Here is a 27,045-nt window from a genome sequence, read left to right as displayed (position 1 = left end):
ATCACAGAATCACAGAATGGTAGGGGTCGGAAGGGCCCTCTGAAGATCATCTGGTCCAACCCCCCTGCCAGAGCAGGGTCACCTAGAGCAGGTTGCACAGGAAGATGTAGATGCAGCAGGATCAAACAAAACCATGTAACATTCTCCCCAAGAGGACAGCGGGGGTTATTGAGCACTCGGTGAGGCAATAGGAGAGGAGAGCACCACACTTTGCCAGGTGACTGGGGGGGTTTGCAGAAAGCAGGGGAACATGGGACCCCTCCATGGTCTCCCACCAGGCTGCGGCCAGAGCAGCCTGGCCTTTCTATCAATTTCTTCCAGCTATATCCTTTTCTCTTTGTCTTTAACCAAGGTCTTCTCTCAGACCTCTTTCTCCTGCCTCCCCTGTTGCTTCACCTGGCCAGCTCTTCCCTTCTGGCCTTGTGGATCAAGTCCAGATCTCTGCCTTTGTGCTCGTGTCTGGTTTATGTGCCCAGCTGTCCCCACCATAGCGCCTCCAGTCTCTGTTTCTGCTCCAGCCTCTGTCCACTGAATCCAGCTTCAAGTCCTTCTCCCCGGCTCCTTGGTTACTCTCTGGCCCTTCCTGATGAATAAAATACTAGCTCCGATGGGTGAAGACTGGCAACATTTTAAGCACCTGAGGTCTTTGCACCTGAGGCGTTCGAAGGTGCTCCTGTCTCTTCCTCTCGCCTCCAGATTGCCAAAGCTGAGGAGCGTTGGGGGAGGGTTGGCCGCCCTTCCTCACAAACCAGTTTTGAAGGAGAGACGTTTCTTACTCACCGGACAAAACCAGACAAGCCCATGTGGCCGACATCGCAATGCGAGCGGTGCTGTAACAGCCTGTGCTGTCGAAAGTGTCACCTCTGCTGCTTTGCCCGCCTGCCTGCGTCCTCCTCCTGCCCCGTTGGGTCTGCCCAGGAGACCTGGGGGAGGCGGCACGGCTGGTGGTGTCACAAACGCCTCTGTTCCCACCATTCCTCCCTCAGCTGCCCCTGCCGCCCTCTGCCTCCCCTCCTGCCCCGGGGAGGGCAGCGTCAGCCGCCTGCCTGAGGCTGAGTTTGGACATGGCCCACCTCCTGTGGCAGCAGGGCCTGCCCGCCTCCTTGCTGTGCTACGGGGTCCAAACCCAGAGAAAGCCCCCACAGAGAATGTTTGGTTTCCCCGTGTTGACATCCATGGCAGGTTTCTGTTCTCCGTGCCTCTCCTGCCTCCCCAAGGCTTGTGGTCTTGGTGGTGGCTCGCCTGCTCCTGGTCAGCCATGTCCTTCATGGGGCAGCCCCTTTGAGGCCTCCATCTGTCTGTCATCATGGGAGCTCGGTGTGGCCCATCACCTCCCCACGTTACAGGTCACCTCTCTCATTCCTCATAAGGACCAGGGTACCTCATCAGCCAGGATGCTCCTTGGGGACTCAGCTTTGTCCAAACATGGTTTCTTTGGAGACCAGCACCTTCTCCCTGTCAGGTGCTTGGTGGCGTTTCAGGTTTCCCATCTTGTTTAGGGACAGATCTTTACTACACACCACACAATGTGCTTTTCTGCTGTATCCCACAACCTGCCTGGCTCTGCACAGCATCAGCCATCTCCTGCATCGGCTGTCTGCCTTCTGTAGGTGCTCACCCACCAGTTTTAGGGTGCATGTTGACCATGTGCTCGTCCGGAAGGACGTTTCTCTCCTCCTGAAATCAGAAGGATGGTTCAGCAGGGTGAGGCTTGCTTGCAAAGCAGCACTGTCTCATAGGTGGATGGGGAGATGTCGTATGGGTAGGAAGACCTTGGCTTCCCTGCCTCATACCTGGGACCAGAGCCTGCAGCTGCTGCCTGCTGCCGGGGGGAGTGGAAACATCCTCTCCCCAAGGGGTGATGCCCACCAAATCCACTGTGAAGGAGGCATTGGGGAGCAGGAAGGGCGTCACTCCAGGCTGAGGCAGAGCCAACAAAACGTCAGCGTGCCATTCTATCAGGGGCCTTCTTCTGTCATCGTGGCATTATGCAGGTGTGGAAGTCTTCCCTCTGCCTTTGGGATGGCCTGGCAACCAATGTCTATCACAATGCCCTCCTCTGATACACCACCAAGCAGCCAGTTCAGTTTGTTTATCATTTTGGAAGGACAAGATGCTGGTTTACATTTCCTTTTCTGACGAACGCCCAGTCATGAGTAATTTTACACTTGTTCGTACTGGCATGGTGGAAATCCACGTGACAAAAATGGTGCCACACCATTGCAGAGCTGGCATGCACACGTGTGGTTTTTAGGCATTTTCTTTCTGTAACCTGTACATTTCTAGGATGTCACTGAGCCCTCAGCATCTTAAAATGCCTCTGTACAAGTACCACTGCACAAATGTAGTGCTAAAGCTAAATGGGTGACCTAATTTTCTCTCCCACAAATCCCGCTCTTGTGCAGCTTACTTCTGCTCTGAAAAAGAGATCCTTGAGAAGTGGCACTGCATGTTGGCGGATTAAACCATCTCGGTGTTCATGCATAAACAGGTCTGTGTGTGAGTGTTTTTCTTCTTGCTACCAGCCCTGTAAACACCTTCTGGAACGAGGCAGCCAAATTGCCATTTTTCTGTACCACAGGACAGGAAATTCGGCCTTCGGACTGCTGCTGTCGATAATGTGTGAGCAGACCAAAATCTCTTCTCTCACCCAGAGCTGTGCGTGCCTGGCTGGGCCACTGAGAGCAACCAAGCAAAATACTCCTTCGGTAAAGGAAATAAATGAGACGCCAGGCAGTGGCAGAAGGCAGCCCAGTTGTGAAGGCAGCACCTTTCCTCTGCCTGCAGAACAGAACAGCATTAACTACATTATGTGCTCATTTAGTTCACTAGGAAGAAAGGGGACGGAGAGAAAATGGTTTGAGGAATCAATATTTTTTTCTTATGCAAAACTCAGTAGGAGGCATTTTTGGTCTGGAAGCGCAGCAGAAGGAACATCCAGACACTTGTGAGAAGGCAGCAAGCTGGCAGGCAGCTCTCCGCAGCATGTGTAGTTGAGCCCATCTTTGCTATGTGAGCTGGCTCTCATTACTGGACCTAAACGGTGGCGTCACGATGTGTGGCAGAGCAGACAGTGACCCTGACTCTTGTGTCTGGGTGTCATTTTTCTCTGGTCTAGGTTGCTTTCGTCTCCTAAATACTTACTCTCCTGTAATCTCACTCTACAGCACCGCTAATATGCTGGGTATTTATTACATCTGTTTTCTTTCCTCTGAGCAGGATCTGCAGTCCCTGACTGGGCTTTAACCTCCTGGATGGAGTGAAGAGAAACAGCTCTGTGGCCAGAAGCAGCTAAACACCGAGACAGTAGAGAGACTGCTCACAAGGTGAGAAATTCCATAGAGCATGTCTGGGAAGGGAAGAAAAGAGCTGAATGCTGAAAATTTGGCATGTGCTGTGCTGCACGCTCTACGCTCATCCTGCCTCTTCCGCTCCCATGCTATATAGATTCTGCTTTCAGGCAGATTCGTAGGCAGATGAAACACGCTCCTGGAGAATCTAACATCCTTTAAAAAAGAGCCTATCCAAAATGAAATCAAATCTTATATATTTTTCAGCAAAGACTATACTCAGAATGTTAGAAGGCATAACTAACCAAAGTGTGGCTTTTTCTTCCTTTCACGCTGAGAACATTTTAAATGTTTTATTGGTCACTTTGCTGTCTTGGGGTGCATGCCTTGGGCTGGTGTTCTACCTTTATTTGTACTACAAATGTTTCTCAGCCCTGAGTGTTGTAAACAAAACTTTGGAAATCAGTATAACTAGTGTGGTGTTGTCTTCCAAAATCAGCAGATCACGTGAAATAAAATCTGAGGGGTTTATCCTGCTGCATTTGTCTCATATTCTGACCTCCCACATGTAAGAGGACGATGTTACTTCTGTGAGCAGTGCCACCCAGCTAATTGGCTTACCTGACACTCCAGCATCCATTTCCAAGGTGTGTTCTCCATATACACATAATTAATAAAAAACCAGGAGCTTCTAAATGTTTCAGTCTAAATGTTAATTTCCATGCTTGGTTAATAAAACAGTTCACCGTTCCACCCACTTGCCTACGTGTTCTGTAGACAAAATCCAGATACCATTTGCTGCAGAATATGTAGGGCTTTCTTTTTAAGGAAAAGGGCTATGACTGGAAAGAAGAAAGAAAATAGTCTACTTGGCAGGGTGAATGTTCCTGTGGTGTTGGCTGCTTCCTTGATTAAGCATGGGAGTGCCGTAAGAAGAGCAGTGATTCATAGGCAACGGGAAGAGAAGCAGCTACAGTGGGGGTTGTTGAGGAGAGCAGTGATGATGTTCCTCTAACCTCGCTAGGCACAGGAACTTTGAGGACAAGCAAGTGACAGGTTTTGTCCTTTAGGGCTGTGACTTTATGACAGAGGACCCTCTTTGCAGTCTGTGCCACAGTGGCCGCCCATCCTCGGGTCACACTCGCTTCCCATGCTCCTCGGTCTCCGTGCCCTCATTCTGCCCAGAGAAGATACCGAGGAGCTGGCTCCTGGGCTGTTAGCTAATGGCAGGTGACGTGCAGCAGGTCTCTGCGGTTGCCCTGGTTGGACTCCTCCCACAGAGAAGCCGGGGGGGTTATTTATTGCTAGTTCCTCTGTTCACTCCAGCAGGTGACAAGACCATGGGCGACACACAGAAGGGCAAGCTTCATCAGGAAAGTCCTATCAGAGCTGAACTGCATCTGTTCCCCTCCAGAAAGCTCACAGGAGATACCCTCCAGGACACCGATCAAAGACAGGACTGCAAGAAGGAGATGGAGATGGAAAGTGAGGTGGAGACATCTTTTGGAAAGAGACTGGGAATGGTAACTCCCTGTGGGATGGAAGTCTGGGAGTGCGAGGACAGTGGTAGCGCCCACATCAGCAAGGTTATCCTTGCTGGGGACAAGCCAGACCCACCTGTGTGTGGGAACGGTGCCATTTGGATTCAGCAGGTGGGAGAGAAAACCTACGAGTGTCCCGAATGTGGGAAGAGCTTCAGCCGGAGCTCGTACCTGAGCCAGCACCAGAGGATCCACCTGGCAGAGAAACCCTTCAGCTGCTCTGAATGTGGGAAGAGTTTCACCCGCAACTCGGACCTGATCAAACACCAGCGGATCCACACCGGTGAGAAGCCCTACCAGTGCAACGAGTGCGAGAAGACCTTCAGCCAGAGGTCCAATGTCATCAGGCACCAGCGGACCCACACGGGAGAGAGACACTACCAGTGCAACGAATGCGGGAAGAGCTTCAGCCAGAACTCGCATCTCATCGTCCACCAGCGAAGCCACAAGGGTGAGAAACCCTTTCATTGCCCCCGGTGCGAGAAAAGCTTCAGTGACCGCTCCTCCCTGATCATACACCGGAGAGTCCACACCGGAGAGAAGCCCCACAAGTGTCAGGAGTGCGGGAAGCGTTTCCGGGACAGCTCAGCCATCATTCGGCATCAGAGGATCCACACGGGAGAGAAGCCATATGAGTGCACCGAGTGCAGGAAAACCTTCCGGCAGAGCTCCTCGCTGGTGACTCACATGCGAACGCACACGGGCGAGAAGCCCTACAAGTGCCCTGTGTGCGGGAAGGGCTTTAGCCAGAGCTCAGCACTCACCACTCATCGCCGGATCCACGGTGGGAAGGCCTTGCCCATGTACCACGGCGGCCTCCTGCCCAGCCCCTACCAGTGCGCTGAGTGCGGCCGGAGGTGCAGTGACCGCTCCACTCTGGCCAAGCACCAGACCACGCACGCCGAGGAGCGGCCCTACATCTGCGTGGAGTGCGGGGACAGCTTCCGTCGGAGCTCGGCTCTCAACGTCCACCTGAGGATCCACCGCGGGGAGAGACCCTACAAGTGCGAGGAGTGCGGAAAAACATTCAGGCACAGCTCAGCCCTCGGTGCCCACCTGAGGATCCACGCAGGAGCCAAGCCCTACGAGTGCGGCGAGTGTGGGAAAAGCTTCCGGAAAAGCTCGACGCTTAAAGTGCATTTGAAAATCCACCTGGCCAAGAGACCTTATAAATGTACGGTGGGTAGGAGAATGCTCACTTCCCGCTCACTTCTGCCATAAAGGGCTGGAGCGGGTGTTTGGGCCAGGAACCAAAAGCAGTGTTTGGGGGCACCTGAAGAAGGTGGGTGATGAGAACCACAGCGGGAAGAGACTGACTGGAGTTGTGGTAACTCTAAGTGTCGGGGCTGGGTGTTTAAGCCCAGCAGCACAAAAACCATTAGGAGGTCTGGAAGCAGGGAGTTAGTCCTAAGAGCTGAGCGCTGGTGGTTTAGGAAGAGCGCTGAGAGCCTGAGGAATGGGCACCAGGTAAATACGCGGTAGAATAGCAACTGGGAGAATCAGTCTTGTAAAATAACTTTTCGACTAAAGTGAAGATGAAAATAAAAAGTTCCAGGTTGGTTCTGACTCAAAACTTTGGCTTGTTAGACACTGTAGGAATCTTAGGAACTCTCTTTTTTTGTTACCTTCCCTTATTTTTCATGAATGTAGTAAGTTTACACAGTGTCTGACAAGGCGCTTCCAAATCTTTTGAGTCTAAGGCCTAGGAGCTGAACTTCGATCTGTTTGTCTTTTCTTCCTCTTTTCCAAATCTGACATGGGACAATGAATTCCTACCTCCGCACGTCAAGCCTGGCTGACGTGGCAGCTGAGCTACGCAGGACGGTCGTGGCTGTGCCCAGGAAACAGGGATGCTCGTGCGTTTCCAGTCGGAACGTGGCCCGTGGCTAGTCTGTGTCAGTTTTCTCCCTGCTGGTTCGATGCACCTTCCAACGTGGGCTGTCAACAAAACGTGGGCAAAAATGTGGCCTTACCTTGTTTAACCAAAAAAAAAAAATACCCCCCTGCAAGATGTCAGAGTTGGAATTGGTACCCGATGGGTTCCTACTGGTAGTCCAGAGGTTGTTTGCGGTTTTGTAGTCCTTTTTTACAATTGCGTACTCTTCTTTAGTTGTTTGTAAAATATTAACATATGAAGTCCAGTGTTAACAGTTAGGAATTACTCTATTTGCATTTATTACTACGCTAACGACCGCGTATTGCATAAACCTCCTCTACATTGCCATGTTTTATGACTACCTATGTGTTTCCACCCTAAATAAAGCCTTTTTTTTCCCCCAGTATAACCCAGTTTTCTGCCGGGTTTGGCGCGGCGAGGGGCTGCCGAAGGGCGACCTGACCGGCACGGGGAGAACCGCCGCGCTGCCGGGGCTCGCCCTTCCCCGACCCCGTGGCCTACGAGCGGCCGCGCAGCCGCCCCTCCGCCGCCGTCCCCCGCCGTCCCCGATCCCCCCGCCCGGCCCTGCGGCTCCGCTGACTCGCCCGGCCCGACCAGGCCCGGCCCGGCCCGGCCGGCGAGGGCCCGGCGGCCCCGGGGGAGGAGCGGGCCTTCCGGCCGCGCGGGAGCGTCACGGGAAGGGGGCGGTGCGTCCCCGGCGCTCGGTTCGAAGCGGGGCGGCGGCGGCGGCGCGGGATGGAGAGCGGGGAGGCAGCGGCAGCACCCGCGGGGGGCCGGTTCCCCTTCCCCTACACGCCCTACCTCATCCAGGAGCGGTTCATGGCGGCGCTGTACGGCGCGCTGGAGGCCGGCCGGGTCGGCATCTTCGAGAGCCCCACGGGCACGGTGAGGCCAGCGCGGCGGGACGGCAGGGAGGAGGCGGGAGGCCCCCCCCCGGGTGGGGTGAGACGGTGTTACCCGGGGAAAGCGGCAAGGCCTGGGCCCGGTGCCGCTCGGAGGGGGCTGTCAGTGGGCGGGTGGCCCCCGTGGCGGGGGCAGCGCTGCAGGGGACGGCAGGGCTCCATGCCCCTTCTCTCCGGCAGGGAAAATCACTGAGCCTCATCTGCGGGGCCCTCTCCTGGCTCCGGGACTTCCAGGAGAAAAAGCAGCAGGAGGAAGCGAGACTTCTGGCGCTGGAGGAGAGCGGGCAGGAGGAGAAGAAGAAGAAGCAGCAGCTGACTTCAGCCGAGCCGGGAGACCCGGAGAGCAAGGACACGGCTGGGGAACCGGACTGGGTTACGGCATTTGTGCAGAAGAAAGAAGAGCGGGACATGGTGGACAGGCTAAAGGTCATATGCTTGTATGTAGAGGATGGATAAAATAAGTAGGGGTGAGGATCAGAAAGCTGATAGCCTGGGTGGTGGCTGGAAAAAGAAGTGAGGCAAACTTTGGTGCTTTGGTGCTGGTCTTTGTCTTTCACGGGACTTTGTTTCACTTAGGAGGAATGAGGCATTGCCGTGCAGGTTGCATAACATAGGAAACTGTATTGCTCTGAACATAGGATCGCAGAATGGTTCGGGTTGGAAGGGACCTTAAAGATCATCTAGTTCCAACCCCCTGCCCTGGGCAGGGACACCTCCCACTAGACCAGGCTGCTCACAGCCCCATCCAGCCTGGCCTTGAACACTTCCAGGGATGGGGCATCCACAGCTTCTCTGGGCAACCTGTTCCAGTGCCTCACCACCCTCACAGTAAAGAATTTCTTCCTGATATCGAACCTAAATCTACCCTCTTTCAGTTCGAAGCTGTTATCCCATGTGCTATCATAACACTGCCTGATAAAAAGTCCCTCCCCATCCTTCCCGTAGGCTCCCTTTAGGTACTGGAAGGCCGCTACAAGGTCTCCCTGGAGCCTTCTCTTCTCCAGGCTGAACAACCCCAACTCTCTTAGCCTGTCTTCATAGCACTGGTGCTCCAGCCCTCTGATCATCTTCATGGCCCTCTGCTGGACCCATTCCAACAGGTCCATGTCCTTCTTGTGCTGAGGACTCCAGGGCTGCACACAGTACTCCACCAGAGGTCTCACCAGAGTGGAGTAGAGGGGCAGAATCATCTCCCTTGACCTGCTGGCCACACAGTAACATAATAGCATTTCAGGAGAAAGGGGCAGTGCGTGGACAGTTTTGTTTCAAAGCTAATTTTTTCCTTTACCCACGTGGCCTGGTTTCAGCTGGGAAAGAGTTAATTTTTTCTAGTGATTGCTGTGAAAAGAATGTCAGTAATGCATATTGTTTTAGTTGCTGCTAAGCGATGTTTATGCTTTTCAGGGACTCTTTTCAGCTTCCTATAAAAGCTGAGAAGGAATAGAGACAGCACAACAGAATGGCCAATGGAATGTTCCGTGCCATAGACGTCCTGCTCAGTATATAAATGGGGGTTGGCAGGGGCATGGGATCCGTGATCACTGCTCAGGATGGTTCCAATTCACTGGGCAGTGAGAGCGACTTGTGTCATTATTATTATTATTATTATTTTCCTTTTCCATTATTGTTAAACCATGGCACCAGGGCACAGGAAAGTAATTGTACCCGGGGTTTAGGGCTAAATACACTTCATCCTTCCTTCACTCTCCTTTTATTTTAGGAAGAGCAGATCAGGAGGAAAAAGCGAGAAGAACGTCTTGAGAAAATCCGCCATAACGTGCAGTTAAAATATGCAGCAAAGAGGAAGGTGAGTTATCCCGCAGAGATTAGAGCTTTCTGTTTTGGTTACCTCAAGTGTTGTTCATAGTTGCTTATATCTGCAACTTTTCTCTGAATTTTCCAACCCGTCTTTTTGGGGAGCTCTTTGTATTTGGTTGCGTACATTGGCCTTTCAAAATTTTTGGTTAGGTTTTATTTTTAAAGTACAGGTGTGAAAAACACTTTGCGCATAGAGAATTTCCCGTGACAACATTTGCGTGTGGATAGAAAGGGTCTGTGTTCTGATGGCCTTCTGGCCCTCTGCTTGTGTTTTAAAAGCTTTAATACTTGAATTTGTTTTTTTTAGAAAGCTCTCTGTTTTATGAGCATGTGCGAACACTCTGTACTTCTGGAATAAAACCTGTAGAGCTGGGATTAAATTTAAGATCATGGGAACAGAAACCTCCCTCAAAAAAAGCCAGGTTGTACTTTGTTCACCGCTAGGGAATGATTGTATTTGTTTATTTTCACAGAAAACATGACTGTGTTGTTCAGAAATGTCTCTTTTCTACGTACAAAAAGTTGAGACATCTATTTTCCTGTCGTTTAGATGGGTGAACTGGTTTCAGTACTCTTGACTTTAAGAGCTTTTTGATGGTATGAGTCAAACTTCCGAGAAATAGCCACTTCAAGTCCCCAAACAGGCAAATTTATTAGGCTGCCAGGCTATTAGTTTCTAGTGTGCTCTATGTCAAGTGCTCTGTTACGTTTTGGTCAACTTCTATTAAAAGGATATGGCAGAAATAGCAAAGGTTCAGGAGTGAACAGCAAACAAAAAACAAGCGGAACAAAGAACTTTTTGTCTCTTAAAAGAGGATGAAGAGCATGTGAAATGAGAAGCTTGATAAAAAGGAAAAAAGGAAATTAGAGAAATATTATAGAGATTTGGGAAAACAACTGATTTGTCTCCTCTGTAGTGCTCACTTACTGCATTTCTGTATAATGCTGTGGTAAAAGAACGGTCACTGAAGTTGGAAGATAATGTTTTCAGACTGAAAAATGAACTCTTCTTTATCAGAACTCAAAAGTTAATCAGAAAACTATTCTTAAAAAGTTTAATGGAATTTTTGTAGAAGGGTAGACCTACATTAGAATAAGAACCACATAACTGGAGAAAAAACAGCAAGAGAAGTCTTGTGCTCTGTGTACCGAAACAGACGCTGAGTTTATCCTAGCTTTGACTGAAGCGTAGACAGAGTGTTTGATTATGTCCTTATACATTTGGTTGGTTGAGTTTATTTACACACAGTTTTTTCTCAGGCAGACATCTTTTGTGGACCGCTTTAAGCAACTAATACTGGATTACACGGATATTGTTGTTTCAGGATCTATTGGTAGGCCTTTTGCATAGGAGGTTCTTCATGTTTCCCCCTTCGTATATGACTGTGCGGGCAAGTCTTTGGTTGTTGGTAACAGCTGCATTCTGTGGAGCTGAACAGCTTCAGACACCCTTGATACAGTTTGCTTGTCCTGCTGGGGGTTTACCCAGCAAGCCATTCCCTGTGTTACGGGTGAGGGACTCTGCTGTTTTCTGACCTGTCTGTGGCATAAGGCAATGAGTGTCCTACCTCTCTCACTGCATGAGCAATGATGTGATCGTGTGTTCCTCTCAGAGATCTGAGGAGGATGAGACAAAACGTCTTCTTCAGCTCAGCAAGGAGGTTCTTTCAGAGGGCGCTGGAGCGGATGTTGTAGAGCAGCTGGATCACAACGAGGAGGAGCTGATTCTTGCTGAGTATGAGAGTGACGAAGAAAAGAAAGTGGTAACTGGGTAAGGACAGGGACTGAGGGAGTTCTATGCCAAAGAAACATTTTCTTTATCATTTTTGGCTTGCCTTGATTAAGGCTGCACAAATCACACACACCTGTGATTTGTGCAGATCTGGAGTTTCTCTCCCACTCAAGCTGTGTAAGGTAGCGGCTGTTCTGGGGGTTTGTTTGTTTAGTTGGTTGGTTTGGTGGTTTTGTGGTATTTTCTTTTGTTTGGTTTTTTAAGCTTTTGTTAGACTGCTCAGAGTGACCTGAAGGGTTTTCTGAGGCAGTGCATCTTTCTTAAAATGTGTGGCAATGTCCTGCCTTTATCCATACCTGGTTTCCCAAAGAACTCCCAAAGAACACCTCTGGGTGATGAGTGAATGACTTGAAATCAAGTTCCTTGCATTAGAAAAGCAAAATGGAGCTCAGGGCAGCAGAGGAAGCTGGCGGTCCTGCGGATTAGTGCTGGCATTAGTGCTTTTGATACTCTAAAGGGAGAGATATTGACATTTCTAAAGACCAAGCTTCAGCATGAAAACCTCATGCACACTCTTCTTCTCATACGTTTGCTTTATGCAGAAAGCCAGAAGCCATACTTCAGCATGAAAAGTCAAATACATTTAAAATACAAATTTACTAATTAGTATCTAGACAGATTCTCCTGCCTTAAAAATTGCAAAATGCTTAACTACTTCGTTTATATGTAGTTATCAAACATTAAACTGCTGTTGCCTTTGAGGAACTCTATGGCAGCTAAATGTCTTCCTGAAGCTTTTCTTTATGCAATAGCTCGAGGGTGGTAAATTGTCTCTAAAGGGAAAGTTTTACAAAAATAAATAAATAAGTTCACCAAAGAATAGTATAGCACTGATTAGTTTGTGCCTGGGGCTTAGAAACACCAGATTTAAAAGAAAAAAAAATATTTCTTGAAGTTGCTAAAGACACAGCCCTACAGACATTTTTCTTTTAAAGAGCAAGGCTTGACTTGATTGTGCACTGTTACGCTAGTCTTAAAAAGTCGATTTTTCTTTTACCTCCTGAGTTAAGATCTGAGGATCTCTTCTTGAGATGACATAACCATGTCTCTTGAGACCTCTCTCTTGTAGTAGAGCATCATTTGCTTCTAACTGTCAGTGATCTGCTGAAAGGGAACTATTTGAGCTTTCTCTTTTCTTAGGCTGGAAGATGATGATGATGATTTGGAAGAGGAGCATGTGACTAAGGTGAGATGAGGAAAGTAAATAGTGCCACCTCATAGAACGGTGTAGGAGTGAGCAGAATTATGGCTTCCTTGCACCCTTCCCAGAGTCACGCAGTACAGAGGGATTTAGGAACTAGCATTCAAGAACTGCCAAGTTTGTTGATAATAGCAACCAGTTCTGCTGTGCTCATCTCCTTCTGGACTACACTGGCTGCCGAAGCAGCTTGCTCTGCTAACACTGCTGAATTTTTGCTGTGGCTTGCTGTAGAAGCACAATGCAGGAGACCGTTTTTTATTACGCTCCAATGGTGAGTCCCTGTTATTATAGGGACCTTGGAAAATTAAAGGAAGACAAAGACAAATGCATAGGAGAAAATAAAGATATAACTGTTGTCCTCAGCAGTTGTAAGGTGACAACAGGTGCTTTCCCTTGTGTTTTTGAAGGCTTGAGCAAGATTAACCCTGTTTAGGTGCTTAGCTGCTTCCTTGCAGGATTGGTTGTAGGGAGGGGATTGGTTTCCATGTTCTCCTTGTCTTTCATTTGTTCTTCCTCATTGTAGATTTATTACTGCAGCCGCACTCACTCCCAGCTGTCTCAGTTTGTGCGGGAGGTGCAAAAAAGTCCTTTTGGCAAAGACACACGTCTGGTTTCCTTGGGATCCAGGCAGGTACGTGGCATTGTTCACAAGGAACCCAGAGTGCATGTTAACCTAATGTGGGAACCTTTGGGAGGAGGTGTGTAGATGTGACACCACAGAGGGCATCTCAGGGACTGACTGAATCTCCCATTGAAAAACTAAAGCAGTCATGTGTCGTGACACAGATCTGTGCGATGCCTGTTTTGCTGTGAGCTGTGTTTTCGCCATTTACCCTTTGATGTAAATGCAAAAATCTGGTTTACCTTTTCTGATGTGGAAGATTACAGATGTCTGAGTCACTGGCAAGGCGCTCCTCTTAGTATTATTTCTGGTAGCATTTTTTAGAAGCTGTTATGTAGCAGTAAGCTGTCTCAGTGCGCCTTTTCTCTTTTTTTTTTTTTTTTGCCTTGATAAGTTTTTATGGGTTTCGAGCATATTTGTAGCAGTTAGTATGCACAATGTCTTACCGATAGACTTTTCCATTCCAGAATCTGGCCTGAGATTGCTTTAAAGAAATCTTTTATTTTACAGTAAAGGGTGTACACGGGGGCACTCGGTGCTTAATGACCCCCTACCGCTTCCTCTCTTTGCATGTCCAAGAACCTGTGTGTGAATGAGGAGGTGCGACGCTTGGGGGCTCTCCAGCTCATCAATGACCGCTGCATGGAGATGCAAAAGAACAAACATGGTAGGAAACACTTCCAGCCTGGGGAAGCAATTGCTGCTAAATGAGAGTGTGGACATAGTGTGCTCTGTCGATCAGTTCTAGCAAGAGAGTGGTAGGAGCTTGAAAATGGCACGTTGGAGGAGCAGAGCTAAAGATCCTTAGTGCTTTTACTTTCTTGTCCTCCAGGCTAGGGTGCTGAGAACTGTATGTGTTTTCTGAGTGTCTTAAGTTGGTCAGGACTTCCGCAAAGGAGGATAACTGTCTTTGTAACTCAGTACTAGAAACGTTGGGAAACGTCACGTGGGTAAATCTTAACTGGTAAGAGTAGTGTCCACTGCAGAGATGGAAATGTTACTGCTGAATAGTATTTAAATACATGATAGGTCAAAAATACACATGACAAAGCCTGCTTTGAAATCCAGGATATTCTGCAAAGTGGTTGTTTTAGGCTATGTGTTGCTCACAGCTTTGTTTTGATTTCTGCTCTTAGAAAAGAAGAGTGATGAAGAGATGGAAGGGAAGAAGAGACGTGTGAGTCGCACTGTATGCCCATTTTATTCCTATGAGCAAATGCAGTTTCTCCGTGATGAAGTTCTAGTGGAAGTGAAGGATATTGAGCAGTTGGTGGCTTTGGGAAGGGAGACCAAAGCCTGCCCATATTATGGGAGTCGATACGCCATTCCTGCTGCTCAGGTAAGATGTACACAGTTTTAGCAGAATTAATGCCAGAGGCTCTAAGAATAAACCAATTACTTGCTCTCCCCAGTACTGTTACTCAATATTGTGGGAGTTTGTAAACAGGCTGTGCTTCTGTCAGCTGTAGCTTTGCTGGGAAAGCAAAGGAAAATGAGAATACCCATTTGAAGTTAGTAGGGAGGCTGGGAGTACGTCTCAGCACTCTAAAATACTTGAAAGGCTCAATAACAGTGAGGCAATACGGGTACATGGGTGTAATCTTAGTTCTTGTCACTGCTCTTCTTCCTTGCTTGGCTCTCTATCAGAAGACGTGCATTCAGTGCTTCAAAGGAGGTTCGGAAGGTAACCTGAGCCGATACGCAGTTGTAGCATAGTCATTTCTCTTTAGCTTACATCCCAGTGCCCCTCTCAAGCATGTGCTCCTGTCTCTCTTCCTACCTTTTCCATAATAAGAATAAGTAACTTGACCAAATTCTGCGAGGCCAAGTGATATGGGCCTTTAATGAGTGGCTGGGGAGTGCCCTCCGTTTGTAAGGATGAGAGCTAGAATCAGGGCAGTGTGTGCTTCTCCTGTAGCTGGTGGTGCTGCCCTATCAGATGCTCTTGCATGAGCCTACCAGGAACGCTGCTGGGATCAAGCTGAAGGACCAGGTCGTAATCATTGATGAGGCCCACAACCTCATAGACACCATCACCTGTATCCATAGTGCGGAGGTCAGTGGCTCTCAGGTGAGTCACAGCCTGACTTGTTAACCGTGAGTGAGCTCTGCATCCAGCGGAGCGCCCTTTCTTGACTCCTTCGTAATAACAGCTCCTTTTTTTTTTTGCTCGTGTAGCTGTGCTGTGCCCACTCCCAGCTGTTGCAGTACATGGAGCGGTACAGGTGAGGATCTCTGAGGAAAATAGCGCGGCAGTGGCAGGCAGTGTGAATGCCATGGCTTGTCTCATGTCTACAAGGTCTTTCTTGCTTTTCCCTGGTGGAAAGTTATTTGCATTAATACTTTGCAGATAAAAAGCCACTTGCTTCATTATCTCTGTCTAGAATCCGTCTAAGTCGGACTCCTGGGGCTGGTATGAAGCAGTGAGAAGGGGAATACCCTGAGGATTCTGGTTTTTTCCTTATGCTCTCAGTTCCTTTCCCAGTATCTCCCTCTAATCGCTCCTGCTTTGTGATGCAGAGTTTCAAAAGGTTCAGTCTTTCATGTCTGTCTTGGACCTTAGCCTTTCGTGTGCTACTGGCATTATGGCAGAGGCAGTAAGCTCTGAGGAGGAGGAAGCTATATGTAGTTTTTGGCTCTGGCCAAATCTTGCATCTTGTCGTCCCTGCAGTGGTTGATTATTGTGCTCTATCTAATGCTAATAACTTTGCATTTGCAGAGCATTATTGCAGCAGGGACTTGAGACATCACTGCCATTGTAATAAACAAACTGTAATTAATGTGTGAGGGGAAGGGCGATGGTAGGAACAGTGTGGGGTGCATGGGTGAGTGCTCTAGGGTGACCTTGGGCAGGATATCGAGGGGTCTGTGCCCTGTTACAAATAGGGAGAGTGAGCCTGGGGGAAATTGTTCTTGGTTCCTGTCTCCCCAAAATGAAGGGGAGTTCAGGCACTTGTCTCTGCAGCTCAGCTTGAGTTAGTCCCTGAAGATGTTTTGGGGCCTAATACCTGTCTCCTTTTTCATAGGAAACGTTTGAAGGCAAAGAACTTGATGTACATTAAGCAGATCCTGTATTTGCTGGAGCAGTTTGTGGCCGTGCTGGGAGGTAAGTAAACCTGTTCTGTCTCCAGGGATGCTGAAAGGCTCTGAGCTACTTGGTGCTTCCTCAGAGCACTGTTCCCCTTTCCCCTCTGCAGAGACTGGGGAAGTGTTGCACATTTATAGGTTTAGATGCCAGTAATTTTATTTCTCAGGCTGTTTAGTAACATGGGGATGTTGACTGGTGTCTGCCTGAACCCCTGTCTTTGTTTGATTAGCTGAGGAGCAGCACATGACATCATAAGTTGATAGAGGCAGTTTCCTTCTCTTTCTGTGTGGTTTTCAGATCTGATTTGAGTGGGGATGAGGTAGAATGCTAAGTGAGGAATACAACAGATGTGTGACAGTGATCAGGACAGCACAACAGCTGCACAGAATAAATCTTCTGGGCAGTCTGGTAACACGGCCTCTACCGGTGTCAGGCGTGCCTCTGCAGAAGGGGTTTTTCTTGAGTGGTGCCTTTCCTTTGTGAGAAAATATTATTTTGCTGTGATTTTTAAATCCACTGTAATTCTCAGCACCCCTTTCCTCTAATGATCTGTTTGCGAGACCTCAGTGTGTCTTGAGGAGAGCCTGCCGTAAATTCATAAAGAGCTTCCTCCTTGCCCAGAGGAAATGCAGCTCTTTGGGGCAGGGGCCTGGTGGTGCTCTCTGCCTTTCTCTCAAGCATGTACTTCTCTTCCGACTCTGTTCCTGCCACTCTTCTCTTCCTCACCCTCAGTTAAGTGCTTTCATTAGAAAAAGCAGCCTGTGTACAGCTTCATGATTGAGGCCGCAAAAGCGAGATGTGAGGTGGGTGTTAAACACTAGGACATAAAACGCAGTGAGTGGCAGCAATTAATCCTGTTCTGGCTGTCGGGGTCTGGGCGTGCAGCTGTCCTCAGGTTTTCCTCTCTTCCCAATCGCCTGCCAGCCTATGCACTTCCCAGCTCCCCGCTTGCTGCATTGAGGAGGGGTGAGGGGTGCATTGCAGTCCCTGTCCCTTCATCTTTGCAGCATGATGACTGTGTAGTGTGTGAGCATTTCTATGCACCCACCCTACCTGCTGCCTCCTGCTACAGAAGGAATGTAGGTGCTGTTTCTTAGGATGCAGCAGCAGCATGCTTGTCCTACAATGTAGGGCTACCTTACGGGGGAAATTGAAACTGAGCAGGAGCTGATGTTTTGTTTGTATAGGTACGTTTTGCAGATGTATAGTTATTTCTTGGGTTTTGTCCTGGTGCAGTGTCACTTTCAGCTCAGTTGTTAGTCTTTCGCTTAATTTTAAGACGGACCCATTGTAAGCCTTCCTTGACTTGGTTTCGTGTTTTACAGGTAATGTGAAACAAAATCCTAACTGTCAGGCAGTTTCCCAAACAGGTAAGACTGGAGTGAACACCTAGGGTATGCAGTCATCAGTCAGGGACATGGAGGTGGGCAGTAAGGACCTGCAGGCCCAGCAGCTAATAATTTTTTTTTCTCCTTTCCCCCGTTTTCTTTCAGGGACAGTGCTAAAATCCATCAATGACTTTCTATTTCAGAGCCAGATTGACAATATCAACCTCTTCAAGGTAATGCAGATGTTGTTGCCCGCTGGGGGACGGGTAGTGGTGACTTGTTCAAGGTTATCAGGAAACGTGTGTGAGAGCTGGAAGCAGAGCCAAGGCTCACGTGGCAGAACCTGCTTTCAAGCAGATTCTCCCCACCTCTCCAATGTATAGATCTCTTCCACTGCTGTCTGGATAACTGGGCATTAAAGCTGGATAGGTGGTCTTGGGGTAGAGGGAAGCAAGCAATTAAACATGTACGAGTGCGGAGGCTGCCTGTAGACAAAGCTAAACTGTAAGGGTTGAGGATGAAGAAACTATACTACTCCAGTAACCGAACCCGTCCCTCGAACCTCCAAACGCAGCACCTTAACACCATGTGTTTCCACCCTGGAAGCAATGCCTTTGTAATAAGTTGTTGTCTGGGAGGCAACACTCACAAAGAACTGTGCAACCCTCCCCAAAAGCGCATCAAGAACGTCAGGTGATATCCCTGCTGGACAGGGATCAAGGGCAGCAGGATGGGAGAAGGGATGCTGAATGCCAGTTCATTTTTTCTGTTTTCCTCCAACAGGTTCAGCGTTACTGTGAGAAGAGCCTCATCAGTAGGAAGGTACTGCCCCTGAGGCTTTATGGTCAACAGCATTCAAATGCTGTTTCCACATTGAGTTTCAAGTGGAAGATGCAGCAGCTGGGAGTGGGAGCCTGTTTTCTCCGCCTTGCTCTCCTCTGCAAACAAAATGGTTCTTGCAAAAAGCACCGTATGGGCAGGTTATTCTTTGTTTATGCAGCAAAGAAACATACAACATGGTGTACCACAGTATTCCAGTGGGTGCTAATTCCATGCTGCTTGGCCTCAAACTCACCAGCCTGGTAGGCTGCACTGCACTGCACTGGGGGAACGAGCATCAGAGACTGGCTTTGGGTCTGATTCGAAGAGTGGAGGGAAGTAATGGGAGCTCTGGGCTGATAGATTGGGATTGGGCTGGTTTGCAAACACCTACCAAGGAATTTTTTCTGTGGCAGGTCAGCAAACCTGTTTTTATCTTGTCTGATTCTGCTGTTGGTAGTCTTAGTCTTACTGGCTTTTGCTTGGCAGCTTTTTGGGTTTGTGGAGCGATATGGAGGCCCTGCCACAGCTGTGAAGACCAACAAGGAGAACCAGAAGTTGGCTGGCTTGCAGAACTTTCTTCTGACCCTCCAGCAGGGATCTGATAAAGAAGGTGAGTTCAGACATCTTCCACTTGTGCATCTGCAGACAAAGTGAGGATGCGGAAGCTGCATCTCTCTGCAGGAGGAAAGGGGGGAGGCAGATAGGAAGAACGAGAGACTGCAGAAGCTGTCCTGCACAGGTGGTTTTTAATATATCTGACTAGATGACTAAGGCAACTATACATATGATTAGAAGATCTCCTGAGGTCCCTTCCAAGCTGAATGGTGATGCGATTCTGTGTTTACACTGCATGCGCTCAGGCTTTGCACTGCTGTGAGCTGATGGCTCTGGGACCTGAGCTACTGCGGGTAGCTCTGTTTAGTGGTGCCAGCTACAAAAGCCAGAGCTGCTGCTTTTATCCTAGCAATGAGACAGAATTTGGGTTTTCTTCTTTATTGGATCTTTGTTCTCTGCCTGCATATGTAGACTAGGTATCATGTTCCTGTAGAAGGGACCCATCTGTATTTCATGCTTAGTCCCTGTCTTCGGAAATGTGGCCTAAGTTGCCTTCTCTTCGGACCAGCAGGTACTCCCCAGAGCCCTCCCGTGGAGCCTGAGAATGAGCAGCTCCGAACTGCCTCTCCACTGATGCAGATTGAAGGATTTCTCTCAGCCCTCACAAATGCAAACCAAGATGGCCGAGTCATTCTCAACAGGCAAGGTACTAGAAAGGGTGAGCTGGGGAGAAGGTGGCATAAGTCGCAAGCAGGGTGCTTCACTGGCAGTGGGGGAGGAGATCCTGAGCCTGGGGGGAGCCTGTGGCAACATATGTGTGCCGTCCATGATGCAGACTGGCAGGCTTGGTCTGTCTGAGGATGCTCATGAACCCAAAGGAATCTTAACCAAGGGCACTGGGGCCAGGGTTTGCCAAGCTCTGCTCCCGTTTTGGATGTCAGTTTTTGTCTTGCGATTTACTGCACCTCTTCTACTGCTCCAGGAAGGCCTGGAAGCAGAAGGTAACTTCCAGGTTGGTGTTACCTGCTGCTGCCCCTGGGAGTGTTGAATAGCCAGTCCTTGCTTTGAGAGGTGGGGACCTCCCACAGTGCCCAGGGCAGGAGGGAGAATCTCCTCATATCCCTGTGTGTCACAGCTAGTTCCTGATGTTGTCTCTCTCCTTTTCCCAGGCACAGTTGGTCAGAGCAGCCTGAAATTCCTCTTGCTGAATCCAGCTGTCCACTTTGCCAAGGTGGTGGAAGAATGCCGTGCTGTAATCATTGCTGGGGGCACCATGCAGCCGGTGAGGGAATAAGGATGCTATGCTGAGCTCTGAGGAGGTCTCTGGTGCTATCTGCAAGCAGGCACGGAAAGATAGCAGCTTGGCCCCACTGGGGTGTGCTCTTCTCACTTCCCATGGCGTGTTTGGGAAAAGACCTTTCCTACCTACCCTATCATCTCCCTGGTACGGTTTCCCTGCATGAAGTGTCACACTGCCTGTGTATGCAAAAAGTTGTAGGTGTCAGGGCAGGATTGGCCTTGTCAGCCTTTCTTGTCCTCAAGACAGTACAGGCTGAGGCTGAGCTCGTGGTAGGTTGGAACTAGTGTGGGTAGCAGTCAGAGGGCCTCGTAAAGCCATCCGACGTCTAAAGGGACAGGGATCCCACGGGGACCATCTCCCAGGGGATCCTTCAGAAAAATCAAGACTTCAGTATTGGTATTATGGCAGGCAACTTACCGTCCTTCTCCCATTGCTTTAGTGCCTGAGACAGCGTGATTGTGTTGTACAGATGCAGTGGGGTCTGTCAGATATCCCAGTTAATTACATTTATCCTTTGCCTGGACGCGAACGTCCTGAAACTTCCTCTTTGCCATTCTGGTGACAAGGGAGGGAAAGAGGGTGTGAAGGGCAGGATCTCCTTTTTGGAAGGCCACTGTTCCAACTTTCAGTCCTTCATGCTGCGGCTCAGAGAAAGGATGTAGTTGCCATCCAAGCTGTGGTCTGTGCGGTGCATGGGGGGTCCTGGTGGTGGGTGTTTGGGCCTGGGGAAGTCTGAAATTGGGGCGTGCTGGGCGAAGAGAGGCTGGGTGGTTGCAGGCAGGGGACCTGCCATGTGCAGCGGGGCCATGGTAAGGCTCAGGACCATGAGTGCTGAAAGGAGAAAGAACCCCCCCACGCCCATCATGCTTGTCCCGGTGGTCGCTGCGCGGGGTGGGCGGTGCGGTGCTGGGGGCCAGGCGGTCGTGCTGGCCCTTGTGTTGCCGAGGGCGAGTGAGCTCTTTGCTTCAGGCTGCGGCTGACCTTGCAGGATGTTTGCCAGCCCTTTCTCCTTCTGCGTGCCCTTTAACTCCAGCGTGCCTCCCAGCCCTGCCCTGTGCATGGCATTGGCCTTCCCATGCCCTTGATCTTCCCATCACAGAGAGAGCCCATCTGCCCCAGGCCAGCAGCCCACCGGACGGGGCTGACCAGCTCTCCCTCGACACTGGTGCTCAAGGAGCAGTACCGCTGTTGCTGATGAAGTGTCTTTTGGGACGCTGGTGCTTTACCTCTCTTTGGCTTTGTGTGGTTCGTAGGTGGCTGATTTCCGAGAGCAGCTGCTGTCCTGTGCCGGCGTGGACCCTGCTCGTGTCGTGGAGTTCTCTTGTGGTGAGCGTGCCAGGGTGGCAGGGAGGGGATCATAATCTGTCTCTGCAGAACCTGAGTTTTGCAGTTTGCCTTTGATGCTGTTTTGTCAGCACTCTAAGCAACGTGGCGTCTTTGATGGCAGCAGAGGAGTGCTAGGTCCCTTCCACTCTGAGCTGCCCCGCATCAGCGGGCAGTGTGCTGTGCCCACTGCCCAGGGGCTCAGGGGTGGAAGTCAGAGCAGCTGAGTGACTTAGGCAAATGTGTGCCTTGCTGCACGCAGGTAAAGCTGTTCAGCTCGTGAGTTTTGTGCACGCAGCAGTGATGTTGACTCTCACTACTTGTTTTTTTTCTCCAGGACATGTGATTCCTCCGGAAAACATTTTACCCATAATCCTCTGCAGTGGTCCTTCCAACCAGCAGCTGGAGTTCACCTACCAGACAAGGGACCTGCCCCAGATGGTTGGTCTTTCCTTTGTTCCCTTCTTCGGTATCTCTTTTTTGCTTCACGTGCTTATGTTTCATAGGACAGTGTGCTCTCTTGTTTGAAAGGTGGGTTGAACAAAAGCCATGGCAAGGGAAATCCAAGGGATTTGGGGTAGATATGTTGCCACGTAATTGGGAAAGAAGACCAGTGAATGGGGTTTTTGAGCTGCCTGCTCAGAGGTGGCTATTGGAGGTGAGGAGTCCTAGCTCCTGTTTGGCTGTACAGAGATCCTGCATTTGTGTGCTGGACATCAGAAGGAGATTTCTGACTGGGCTTCATAGTTTGAAGGGCTTAGTGGCAGTGGATTTTGGTGGCCTTGCAGAGTGCAGCCCAAACCATAGGGGCAGCAGCAGATGTTTCTGCACTTTTTCCTTCTTCCTTTGGTGGGCCAGTAAGCACCCGAGGCCAGACACTAGGTCTGCTCTGCCCCTGCTCAGTCTCCACCAGATGTGCTAGCTAGCTCTCCACATCTGTTCTAGTGTGACAGGTCCCATCCACTGGGACAATGGACATAAACACTCCTTTCCTGAATGACCACTGCTCCACAGCAGTAACAGAAACCCTGGATCGGGAGGAGAGGCCAAGCAGTAAAGAGCTTTTTGGTGATTCCCAGCTCCCCTAGAGAGCTCTCTTCGACCTGGCCTATTTCCTACATTTTTTAAGACATGTCAGAGGGGAGGTGTGATCCTGGGATTGTGCACAGAATTGGAGTGGCATTAGCTGGAGCTCCTGCCAGCTGCCATATGCTCTTGTCTCTTTTGCAGATGGATGAGACGGGTCGAATCCTTTGCAACCTGTGCAACGTGGTCCCAGGGGGTGTGGTCTGTTTCTTCCCCTCCTACGAATATGAGAAGCAGGTGTACGCACACTGGGAGAAGACGGGGCTGCTCACCCGCCTGGCGGCTAAGAAGAAGGTAACTGTGCAGCCAGGGACAGTTGCTACTTTAAATGGAGGTTTCAAAATTCAAAGAATTATCTATGCGTTACAGGCTTCTCTCTGAGTTGTTCTCCTACTCTGCACAGCAGAGCAGAGAGGATGTTTATCTAGCCAATCCCTCCAGTAATGAATAAATGATACTTCCCGGGCGGCTGATCGCTGAGCTGGGATCTAAATGAGATTAAGTGCAGCTATAGACTCTTTAAGCGCACAGTCTGTGTCGTGGCCATGGGGGGAGACAATCCTCGCTTTCCATAACCAGCAAGCTTGCTTCTGTGTGGCTGGGGGCACTGTTCAGGTTGAGCTCTTATGGGGAATTTGTCTTTCCCAGGCTCGGCTCTGTGTCCCTTGCACACAGACCGGCATAACTAAGGGCTGGGCAGAATGGGACCAGACTCCAGTTCATAGTGCAAATGGTGTTCTTGTGGTAGAAGTGCAGAGTGGAGAATTGGAAGACTAGCAGCAGTGACTTCTGTTGAAGGGGTGATGAGAACGTCGAATGGGGAAATACGAAACCTCTGCTATGACTCTAACAAGTATTTGAAGGTTGGATATTGAGGGTCAGGCAGTCCCACTGTCTCAGGGTGTGGGGCCAGGGGTCTTGGGTCATGTACTGGGGAGGGGGAGGAAGAACTACATGTACGCTGGCTGTAACTTCTGTTTACTAACAGCTAAATAATCTACCACGTGGATTAGGAGAGCGCAGTCCCAGATAATTCAGAGCCTTGGTGCCGGTATTCCCACACATGGATCTGCCTGTAGGTTTTTGTGGTGGAAGCGCTATGCTTCAGCTTCTCCATGCGTTTGTACAGCTATCGCTCATAGTGCCTTTCAGGTGTGTTCTGTCACGGTCCCAGCCGTCTGCCTGGTGCCTCCAAGGCTTTGTGGCCTAATCACGCAGCTTGCTCTACCTTTCAACTCTCATTTGTTCTCGTTCGGCCTTTGCAGTCTCCAGCAAATTGGATACGCGTTAGCAAAGCAATTTGGTAGAAGTGCGGCAAGTGTGACTTCCAGCTGCCCACACACAAGATCATATCATAGCAGAGGAAGGTTAAAGTCGTGGCTGTGGTGAGATCATACTGAGATTATATATAAATTACACAGGGAAAATTAATTTAAATCAGAGGATTAAATAGCTGCTGTTTAGTAAGTGAAAGAGTTTTGGCTTATATTTGTAATTGCCAGTTATTTTTCTACTGAAAGACTGATTCCAGTTGGTAAAATTTGATAGTACTTGCTAACTGAGAGAAAACACATCCTTTAGTTCTTCACTGTCACAGGAAAGACAGATGTTGCAGCTCTTGTTTACTAGGAAAACAACTTGTGATTTAGGCCAAGGTGCAGCATCTATCAAAATGCAGCTTAATTAAATGCAGGGGCTTTCAGTAACTAATTAGGCATGCTAGGATAACATAAAGAAATATTACTTTATGCTTTGCATAGAAAACTAATTTATTCATTGGGCAAGGAGAGCTACTATTTGGAATTAATTGGTGATTCGAATTGATTGGTCCTGTCACTGTCCTCCATGATCTTGCAGCAGGAGGGTCTCCTCGCCCCGCTGGGTCTTTATTTGTAGGTGGGAGAGGCGCACGTTGCTTTCCTGCCTTTCGGCTCTCGGGTGACTTTTAACTTCTTGCAGAATTAGACAAGTCTGCCAAAGCTGAAAGGGAACGTTGGAGCAGCTGCTGCTCCCTTCGGAGCGCAGCTGAAGAGCCCCGTAGTGAGCATGCAGTGCTTTTCCAGGGCGGAGGGGAAAGGTGCCGGTTAAGTTGGTTTTTCAGGCAATTTGCCTTTCCCTGATCTTACTTCGATGCGCTGTGTAATGGCATGGGAGTAAAATTATTTGCTTCCTTTAAACTGTTTGCTTCCTGTTGCTGCGACTGATGCGCTGCCTGTGACAGATCTTTCAGGAGCCAAAGAAAACCAACCAGGTGGAGCAGGTGCTGGTGGAATACGCTAAGTGCATAAAGGTAAGCTGAGCTAGCATGGGAGTGCTGCCCAAGAGGGGATTGCAGCTTTTAACGAGGCAAGAGGGCTCTGGCCCAGGTGTGGGAGTGTTTCTGCAGCACAGAATTCTTCCCTACTCTGGTTTAAGTTGCTGGTCCCTCTCCTGCAGCGCTGCAGCCAGGCAGGAGGACAGATGACGGGAGCCCTGCTGCTTTCTGTAGTTGGAGGCAAAATGAGCGAAGGGATCAACTTCTCTGATGACCTGGGAAGGTAAGGTGGCTGCTGTTTGGAAGGTGAGCACTGGGCTTGTGGTGCAGTGACCCCAAGCACAATGGACACGTCAGTACTTGCATAGATAGAATATCCCGGGGAGCACATGGCTTGGGCTGAGGCTTAAACCAACAGGACCAAGTCTGGTGGGTGGTGTAAAACCCGCTTGTCTGGAGTACTTTACGTGTGAGTAATGCAGTTAGGCTTGCTGTGCTAGATAATCCCTTGTTCTGGCACCCTGAATCCCTCTGCAGTTTTCCATTCAGAACGTTTGTCAGACTGCTGTGCTTTATTGCTGCCTTTGGTTTTCAGGGCTGGCTGTCTTTCAGGGGTGCAGTGACCTCTAATTTATCAGTCTGTTGGCAAAGTGCTCTAGGATGAGACATTAAGAATAATGCAGTCCTCCCTTGCAGGTGTGTGATTATGGTGGGAATGCCTTACCCCAACATTAAATCTCCAGAGCTCCAGGAAAAAATGACTTGGCTTGACAAAACAATGGTAACGGAGACACTTACACCTCTGCCTCTTTCACTTTAGCCTTTTAGTATTAACTTTCCTCCCAGCACATGAGTCCCTGGGCTGCCTTCAAAGATTTTTTTTTCTCTTTGAGCTTGCCCTCGTTTCCCAGGCTGTGTGGTACCGAGAGCATAGCCTTCTCCATGTGTCCAGGTGGCACTAAACACAGGGAAGAAGCTCAGTGGAGGGAAACACCCCTGGGACTCACTGGGAACTCTTGAGTTCCAAGGCGAGCAAGGTCCTTTCACCCCAGAGGAGGTGGCAGGGTGGTGGGATCACTTCTCCATTTGGCTCACTTGTTCTTTCTCGCTGTCCACTGGAGACGCTGCTCCTGAGCAGCTGGGGCAAGTTGTCTGCCGTCAAGGGTGCCTTGGGCTGGCTCTTTGTGAATGCTCCACATAGCTTTCTGACTACAGCCTTTCTTCTGTTCCTCCTTACTCTCAGCTTGGGGTCTGCTTGGTCACCCGTTCACTCTGCAGGGGTAAAAGCATTTGCCTGGCTTTGTTCTTAAGGCTCCCTGGTTTGATTTACATCTGCCTCGTGTTCAGTCTTACCTCTTTCTCCTTTCCAGCCCAGAGCTGCTGGCCAGGCACCTAGCAGAGTGCTGATTGAAAACCTGTGCATGAAGGCAGTAAACCAGTCGATAGGTAATTCATCCTTCCTTGGACAGGCTGGGGGATACAAAATGTGCCTGCGCTGAAGTAGGAGGGTGGGAAAAAGGACACGTTACCAGTCAGTCTAAGAACAGATGATGGGAACATGAGCTTCCTTGCCTGAGAACAAACACTTGAGTGGACTGTTTTAATCTGGTTGTACGCTCTGTACAGGCAGAGCCATTCGCCATCAGAAGGACTTTGCAAGCATCCTGCTCCTGGACCACAGGTACGCACGCCCCGCCATCTTTAACAAACTGCCGCAGTGGATCAGGGAGAGAACCCAGGTGAAACCTGCGTTTGGATCAGCGTTTGCAGAGTTAAGAAAGGTCGGAACTTTTATCTTATGTACTGCTACCAAAACTGTTTCCTGCTGTACTCACCTGTACTTTCCTCAAACCTTCACTTTAGAGTAAGGCCAGAGGCAAACTGTCTTGTTTTGTGTGTTCCTAGTTCCATCGAGGGAAGTCGGATGCTTTTGTGATGCAGACCAGAGAACAGGCTCTAGAGTCAACTCTGTGAGCTGCACCTCTGAAGCAACACAAATTCCTGCTTTTCTGTACCAAGGAGTTTGTGAATCTCCACCTTCTGCCTTCTTTGAGGATGTTTGCTGTTCAGTAGCTGAGCACTATGACGCTGAGACAGCCTTCAGTCCCATAACCAGGAGGGAAACTGGTTGTAGGTCTGAGGCGGGTGAAGGTCGTAGCGGTAGGCTTCCATTTGTTTACAGCTGTTAAGGTTTTATTTAAATTGATTAAATATTTTCAACCCGAA

At 49.4% G+C, this 27,045-nt stretch overlaps 3 protein-coding genes across 11 annotated transcripts in view; 2 read left to right on the top strand and 1 right to left on the bottom strand.

Annotated features, from left to right (window-relative positions):
* The window catches only part of LOC134510620 (acrosin-binding protein-like), a 10,566-nt gene extending 3,510 nt beyond the window's left edge, over window positions 1-7,056 (bottom strand). Inside the window, exons 1-2 of the mRNA XM_063323938.1 lie at window positions 7,049-7,056; window positions 6,608-6,756 (exon numbers count right to left, since the gene is read on the bottom strand). Coding sequence (XP_063180008.1) covers window positions 6,608-6,756; window positions 7,049-7,056 — 157 coding nt within the window. The remainder of the gene's footprint in view (window positions 1-6,607; window positions 6,757-7,048) is intronic.
* Window positions 3,220-6,052, top strand: LOC134508043 (zinc finger protein 501-like). Its single transcript, XM_063319114.1, has 2 exons — window positions 3,220-3,326; window positions 4,617-6,052. The coding sequence occupies exon 2, from the start codon at window positions 4,631-4,633 to the stop codon at window positions 6,050-6,052; it is 1,422 nt and encodes a 473-aa protein (XP_063175184.1). The 5' UTR covers window positions 3,220-3,326; window positions 4,617-4,630.
* Window positions 6,167-27,045, top strand: DDX11 (DEAD/H-box helicase 11). 9 transcript variants are annotated; one of them, XM_063319022.1, is made up of 26 exons: window positions 7,328-7,613; window positions 7,811-8,056; window positions 9,351-9,437; window positions 11,062-11,219; window positions 12,381-12,426; window positions 12,965-13,072; window positions 13,643-13,730; window positions 14,200-14,402; window positions 14,982-15,134; window positions 15,242-15,288; window positions 16,090-16,169; window positions 17,477-17,521; window positions 17,645-17,712; window positions 18,263-18,301; window positions 18,788-18,911; window positions 19,428-19,562; window positions 20,026-20,138; window positions 21,410-21,482; window positions 21,817-21,920; window positions 22,710-22,859; window positions 24,787-24,855; window positions 25,002-25,102; window positions 25,516-25,600; window positions 26,190-26,265; window positions 26,446-26,600; window positions 26,725-27,045. In XM_063319022.1, exons 1-26 carry the CDS (start codon window positions 7,464-7,466, stop codon window positions 26,791-26,793), a joined length of 2,772 nt encoding a protein of 923 aa, XP_063175092.1. In that variant the 5' UTR covers window positions 7,328-7,463; the 3' UTR covers window positions 26,794-27,045. The 9 variants fall into 9 exon arrangements, 8 of the variants coding, with proteins under 8 accessions (XP_063175116.1, XP_063175092.1, XP_063175083.1 ...); XM_063319013.1 differs by having other exon boundaries at window positions 19,425-19,562; XM_063319046.1 differs by lacking the exon at window positions 7,328-7,613 and adding an exon at window positions 6,167-6,298 and having other exon boundaries at window positions 19,425-19,562; window positions 26,446-27,045.

This window comes from Chroicocephalus ridibundus, chromosome 1 (assembly GCF_963924245.1).
Source record: "Chroicocephalus ridibundus chromosome 1, bChrRid1.1, whole genome shotgun sequence".
In the NCBI taxonomy this organism is placed as follows: domain Eukaryota; kingdom Metazoa; phylum Chordata; class Aves; order Charadriiformes; family Laridae; genus Chroicocephalus; species Chroicocephalus ridibundus.
Note: the sequence above shows the minus strand (reverse complement) of the source record. Positions and strands in the feature narration are given on the sequence as shown.